The following is a 6,699-nucleotide window of genomic DNA, read 5'->3' as shown; positions in this document are numbered from 1 at the left end:
CTCATAGCTCTAACCCTTCCAAGCGGCCAATCACTCTTCCTTTATCTCAGGAGAAACTGGAGGTTTACTTTAGAGAATTTACCCAGAGAGATGTGAGCTATCACAGTCAATTCTGGGGAAATAAGCTGAAATCAGGCAGATCACTTGAGAATGACACCCTCTCAGCCCCCTTCCCCACACAGCTTCCAAAAAGCAAGTAGACTTTACACCTCGGACTAGAAATCAGAGTCGTCCTTTATGAGGAAGACCTTACCCAAGAACTATAACTGTAAAACTCCTAAAAGAAAACATAGGGAAGTATCTTCAAGACCTCATGTTAGGCGATGGGTTTCTTAGACTTTAACCAAAAGCTTGAGCAACCAAAAGATAAAATGGGTAAATGGGGCCTCAACAAAGTTAGAAACCTTTGTATATCAAAGGAATTTATCATGAAAGTTAAAAGGCAATCTATAGAATGGGTGAAAATAGTTGGAAACCACATATGCATTAAAGGTTTTAATATCCAGAATAATAGAGAAACCTACAACTCAACAACAAAAAGACAAACAACCCAATTTAAAAATGGACAAAATACATGAATAAACATTTCTCCAAAGAAGATATGCAAATGGCAAAAAAAAAAAACATATAAAAAAGATGCTCAACATGATTAGCCATCAGGGAAATGCAAATCAAAACCACAATGAGGGGCACGGCCACAGTGGCCCAGCAGGCAGAGTTCTTGCCTGCCATGCCAGAGACCTGGGTTCAATTCCCAGTGCCTGCCCATGCAAAAAAAAAAAACAAAACACAATGAGATACCATTTCATACCTACTAGAATCACCACTATTTTTTAAATGGGAAATAGTAAGTGTTGGAAAGGATGTGCAAAACAGGAACATTCATTCATTGATGGTGAGAATGTAAAATGGCACAGCCACTATGGTAGTTTAGTAACTCCTCAGGAAGTTCATATAAAATTACTGTATGACCCAGCAATCCTTTTTCTAGGCAATACCCAAAAACTTGAAAGCAAGGACTTGGAGCAGATATCTGCACACATATGTTCAAAGCGGCATCATTATTCACAACAACCGAAAGATGAAAATAACCCCTGTCCATCAACTGATGAATGGATAAGCGTCATGGAATATTATTCAGCAGCAAAAAGACAAAGTTCTGATACATGCAGCAACATGGACGAATCCTGACAACATCATGTGGTGTGAAATAAGCCAAGCACAAAAAGACAAATATTGTATGATCTCACTGATATGAAATCATTAGGATAAGCAAATTCATTGAGTCAGTAGCTAGAATACAGGTTACCAGGGGCTGGGTGGAGGTAGGGAACAGGTGTGAATGCCCAAATGGTCCAGAACTTCTATTTGGAGTGATGAAAAAGCTTTGGAAATGGAGGGTGATGATGGTAGCACAACATTGTGAAGGTAATTAATTAACAAAAGCATCAAATTATATATTTGAATGTGGTTAAAAAGGGGAAATTTTAGGTGGTATATATGCTACCAGAATTAAAATTTTTTAAAAAAGGACCGTACGACACAAGCAGGGAACCCTAATGTAAACCATGGACTTTGACTAATAGCACAATTATGATAATATTCTTTACCAGTTATTAACAAATGAACCACACTGATGCAATGCAATGATAATGGGGGAAGGGGAGGTAATGGGGGACTCTGTATTTTCTGCATGATTTTTCCGTGAACCTGCAGTTTATCTAATAAAAATATACATATTAAATGTTTAGAAATGAAGAGATGGCAGGAGAAGCCTGTCGTTGAAAAGGCCAAAAGAAAGACATAAATGGGGTGGGAATAGAGGAGTGAAATTCAGCCTGGGGATAGCTCTTTTTCATTAAAAAATCTTATTATGTTTTATATATATATAACTTCAGTTTTATATGCATATATTTTAAATATAGAAGGCACCTGGGAAGGAGGAACAGGACACAGGAGGTGTGGAATCCTGCGATTAGCCGGGAATGGCTGAGTCACGAGGGGCCGGGCAGGGAGGGGTGGGGAGGCCTCAAAGCGGGGTGTAGGCTGAAGGGCTGGAGGTAAAGGGAACCATCATGGGTTCTCGAGTGTGGGAGACCCAATCACCTTCCTTTTTTTTTCTCCCCATTTTTTAAAAGTCATTTTATTTTCAGAGAATCTTATTTTGCAGAAACGTTTTAGGAACAGTAAGAAATATTTGAGAGTGAATTGTTGAATGGATTCCTCATCACCTCCAAACATTTTATTGTGTATTTCCTAAAAACAAAGGCCTTTTACAACATAGCATCATGCAGGGGATCAGGAAATTTCCCTGGTTCGCCATCTAGGCCTCAGGCCCTATTTAAGTATCAACAGTAGTCCCAAAAGTGTCCTTTATAGGAAATGTTCAGAATTACAAGTTGCGTTTAGTTGTCGTCTCCGTCAATCTCTCAGCCTTTCCTTCATTTTTTTTAAGAGCCTTCATTCTGGATTCATTAAGTTTTGTTTTGTCTTTTTTTTTTTCTCATGGCAGACACCAGAAATCGAACCCGGGTCTCCAGCATGGCAGGCGAGAACTCTGCCTGCTGAGCCACTGTGGCCCGCCCTGAATTCCTTAGATTTTTTTAAGTAAATTATTTCATTTTTTTTTTAACTAGAGAAGTTGTAGGTTTACAGAAAGCTCATGCAGAAAATACAGAGTTCCCATATACCTGCTCCAATCACATTCTTGTTCTAGAAAGGTCATTAGGCAAAAATTGGGAGTGGAAAAGTGGACAGCAAGGGGCCCCAGTTTGTAAGTTGTGCCAAGTTCTAGGGAGGGAGGGGGACGATCTAAATGGGGCTGCAGGGATGAAAAGGAGAGAATGGGTGGCATGTCTCCTGGGGGCGCATCACTGCTCAGTTGGCTGGTAAGGATGAGGAAGAGGAAGAAGTTTTGGGGGGTGATGAGAAGGAGCAGGTTGCGAGAAGAGCTCAGTTCTAACCACGGACCATTTCCAAGGCAGAATGCTTTCCCTTCCACCATCCAGCACAAAAGTCATCGTGTGCAAGTGTTGGGAGCCAAGGGATAGACTTAAGAGCACAAAATTGGGGGACTAAAAAGAGAGTGCTATTAGAAGAAAGTCATGGTCTTCATAGCCAGACAAAGATGGGTTTGAACCCCAATCATGCCACTTAATATCTGGATGGCTTTATGCAAAGCCATTCAACCTCTCTGAATGCCAGGTATTGTCTTGACTCCAAAATGGACCTAACCACACCCTCCTCGCAGGATTGTCATGAAAGAACCTCTCCAGGATGCCTTGTACAATGTCTGTCCACACAGGTGGCCTCCCTCCCTTCCCATGCCCCACCTGTGACTTCTCTCCCTCTCTTGTGATGGCCTGGAGGTCTTCTAAGAAAACTCCTGAGACCTCCAACCTCTGAGGTCTGCCATCCTTGTGCATCCCTCAGAAGGGTTCCTGGGAGGCCCCTTCCACCCCCTCCCTCCAGTTCCAGAACAGAGACCATGCAGGTTTGCATCAACCAGAAAGTCAGCTTTATTAACCCACCACCAGCAGAGGGGAGGGGGAGACAGCTGGGAATCACGCTGGGAGAACAGGGTCCTGACCAGGCCCTGGAGAGGTGAGGCCAGCGAGTGGGCAGCAGGCTGTGGCCGAGGATGCTCAGTTCTTGGAGTGCTGGCTCTGGCTGAAGCTGGACGAGCTCTGTTCCTTGAGGATGGGCCGGGTCTGGTGACCAGAGGAGGAAGACGAGGAGGAGAAGACGACTGTGGAAGAGAGGAGAGGGGTTGAGATGGGCACTGGCTGCTAAGCCAACTGTTAAGCCCACATAAACAGGCAGAGGCGCTCAAGTGCCCGGGAGCCTCGGAGCCTTACCATCACGGGAAGAGTACGACTGGCCAGAAGAGGACTGGGAGGAGGAGATGCTGCAGGAGGAAGGAAAGGCAGAGCAGTTAGTTATATGTGCTGGGAGCAGGGGGCCCTGCAGGGTCCATGGGGCAGGACTAGGGGCAGGGCACTCACTGGGCGTCCTCGCCCTCCAGCAGGCGGCGGTAGGTAGCGATCTCCTGCTCCAGACGGGTCTTCACGTCCAGCAGTATCTTGTACTCCTGGCTCTGCTGCTCCATCTCGCAGCGCAGCTGTGCCAGCTGCTCCTCCACGCTGCCGATCATATCCTGGATCTGGGCCAGCTGCATGCAGTAGCGGCCTTTGGTCTCCTCCAGGCTACTTTCCAAGGATGCTCTCTGCAAGATGGAGAGAAAGAGAGAAATGTGGTCACTCCCCTCCCTCCTGAGAGGTGCATGGATTTTGACCCCAGCTGGATAACTGATGGGACAGATACCAGGGAGCAACGTTTATTCCACCACTTTGGACCTCAGTTTTCCCACCTAGAAAATGTAACGAGGATCTCTCCTGTCCACTCTGGGGCAAGACAGTGAGGTAAAAAGGGAGAAGTGTTGAGAGGGTGGTGGCCATGACTGGTGATCTGGGGCTGGGCCAGGCCCTCCGTACCATGCTGAGCTGGGACTGCAGCTCGATCTCCAGGGCCTGGAACGCCCTCCGGAGCTCGGTCACCTCACTGCGGCCACTCTGTACCAGTTCACTGTTAGAGGCCACTTCTCTGTTCAGCTCCTCGGTCTGCGGAAAGCAAAGCAGAAAGTGTAAGTTGCTGCAGAGGCCTCTGCTGGCTGGGAAGTCCTGCAGGAGGGCTGAGGGGGCCAGACCCACCTTGCTCAGGAACCAGGCCTCAGCATCTCTGCGGTTCTTCTCTGCCAGCTGCTCGTACTGGTCACGCATCTTGTTCAGGATAGAGCTCAGGTCCATGCCGGGAGCTGCGTCCATCTCCACACTGACGTCCCCACCGGACTGACCCCGCAGGGCAAGCATATCCTAGGAAGGGGTAGCAAGAGGCGGTCAGCTCAGCAGATTCCTCTCCTGGTTCTAAGAGGATCTGGTGACTCCACCAAACCAGCCTCCCAACCCCAAGGCTGGCAATGGCCCACCTCCTCATGGCTCTTCTTCAGGTAGGCCAGCTCCTCCTTGAGGCTCTCGATCTGCATCTCCAGGTCACTTCTGGCCAGGGTCAGCTCGTCCAGCACCCTGCGCAGGCCGTTGAGGTCGGCCTCCACACCCTGGCGCAGGGCCAGCTCATGCTCGTACCTGGCAGGGCAGAAGGCAGCGCATCAGGCCCCATTCCTGAGGCCTCCGGCCGTCCCCGGTGGACAGCCCCACTCCTCTCCTCCCTGCCCTCAGCCCACCACCGTGGCTGCTCACTTGGTCCTGAAGTCATCGGCCGCCAGCCTGGCATTGTCGATCTGCAGAATGGGCTGAGCATTCTCGATGGTGGCCGTAATGATCTGGGGTGGGGGTGGAAGGAAGGGAGGCCTAGGTCAGCCAAGGACCTCAGGTAGGACGAAAGGAGCCTTCCCAAGCTGGGAGAAGCCTGGCTGGAAGATCAGGCCCCTCCCTCACCCGGCCACCCTAGAATGCCTTCACCACCCAGAATCACCCCTCATATTCCACCTCCCCCATCCTGAGCCTGAGGCTGAGGGAGGCTAAAGGTGCAATGCAAAGAACCCGCACAGGGAGTAAGAGACTCAGGGCTCCAGACCCAGCTCAGGCGCATAGATGCTAAAAGGAGACTCTCCGCCACCAATTCTCTGGGTGACCCTCGGCCACTGTCCAAAGTTGGGCCTCAGTTTCCCTGGTCGTAAAATAGAGATGCTAGAAAGAATCTAAGGACCACTGTGGCCCTGGCCTCACATTCCGCCCACCCGAGCCGCCCCCCAGCCCACCCACCTTGTTCCGCAGCTCCTCGATGGTCTTGAAGTAGGGGCTGTAGTCCCTGGTCTCACTGGGCCGCTGCCTCTGGTACCAGTCGCGGATCTTCACCTCCAGGTCGGCGTTGGCCTCCTCCAGGGCGCGCACCTTGTCCAGGTAGGAGGCCAGGCGGTCGTTGAGGTTCTGCATGGTGGTCTTCTCGTTGCCGGAGAGGAGGCCGCCATCATCACCGCCAAAGTCACCGAAGCCACCTCCAAAACCCCCTCCAAAGCCACCGCCGAAGCCGGCGCCCAGGCCACCTCCATATCCCCCACCAAAGCCACTACCCAGGGCTCTGCCAAAGCTGCTGCTGCTGCTGCTGAAGCCACCGCCATAGCCGCTGCCATAGCCGCCCCCCATCCCGCAGGCTCCCCCGGAGGAGAAGCGGGAGGAGACGGACAGGCCCCCATAGGTGCTGGGGGCCCGGTAGGATCCCCCAGCCAGCACAGAGGAGAGGCGGCTGGAGCCACCCCCGATGCCACCGCCGATGCCACAGGAGCCCTTCATGGAGCTGGAGGATGTGAACTGGCGGCTGCAGGTGGTCATGGTGTGAAGGTGAGTGAGCGAGCGAGCGAGTCGGCAGAGAGGAGAGGAAGGTGCTCAGGGAGGCCGGGAGTGACTGTGTGTGGCTGCCCAGGAACCAGGAACCTTTATATGCCACCTGGGCGAGGCGGTCCTCCCTCCCGTCTGCTGACACCAGGTTCTCCACCAGATTTCATCACTCCCGGCCCCGTCTAACTCCCCACTCTGGATCTCTCAGCCCCTGGTCTGCACTTTGGGTGTGCTGGCTCAGAATTCCCACCCAGCTCGGGGTGGGGAGGGGGGCGTGGGGCCGAGAGAAAAACACCCAAGCGCGGAGTCGTTAGTGACTCAGGCTGGGCGGCTGGGAACCCCGGCC

The 6,699-nt window shown here is 51.1% G+C and overlaps 1 protein-coding gene across 1 annotated transcript; it reads right to left on the bottom strand.

Moving 5' to 3' along the window:
- Positions 1-3,494: 3,494 nt before the first annotated feature.
- LOC143687433 (keratin, type I cytoskeletal 16-like) lies at positions 3,495-6,521 on the bottom strand. Its single transcript, XM_077164425.1, has 8 exons — positions 5,781-6,521; positions 5,256-5,338; positions 4,985-5,141; positions 4,710-4,871; positions 4,494-4,619; positions 4,005-4,225; positions 3,858-3,907; positions 3,495-3,748 (listed from the first exon to the last, which is right to left on the bottom strand). The coding sequence occupies exons 1-8, from the start codon at positions 6,345-6,347 to the stop codon at positions 3,645-3,647; spliced, it is 1,470 nt and encodes a 489-aa protein (XP_077020540.1). The 5' UTR covers positions 6,348-6,521; the 3' UTR covers positions 3,495-3,644.
- Positions 6,522-6,699: the final 178 nt, after the last annotated feature.

Source organism: Tamandua tetradactyla, chromosome 6, assembly GCF_023851605.1.
Source record: "Tamandua tetradactyla isolate mTamTet1 chromosome 6, mTamTet1.pri, whole genome shotgun sequence".
Lineage (NCBI taxonomy): Eukaryota > Metazoa > Chordata > Mammalia > Pilosa > Myrmecophagidae > Tamandua > Tamandua tetradactyla.
Note: the sequence above shows the minus strand (reverse complement) of the source record. Positions and strands in the feature narration are given on the sequence as shown.

Bases quoted from the DNA above. Each gene is read 5' to 3' on its own strand.
- LOC143687433 (XM_077164425.1), bottom strand. From the start codon at position 6,347: ATGACCACCTGCAGCCGCCAGTTCACATCCTCCAGCTCCATGAAGGGC. The intron at 5,339-5,780 runs GTGGGTGGGCTG...CCCCCACCCCAG, and splicing joins TCGAGGAGCTGCGGAACAAG to ATCATTACGGCCACCATCGA. The intron at 3,908-4,004 runs GTGAGTGCCCTG...TTCCTCCTGCAG, and splicing joins CTGGAGGGCGAGGACGCCCA to CATCTCCTCCTCCCAGTCCT.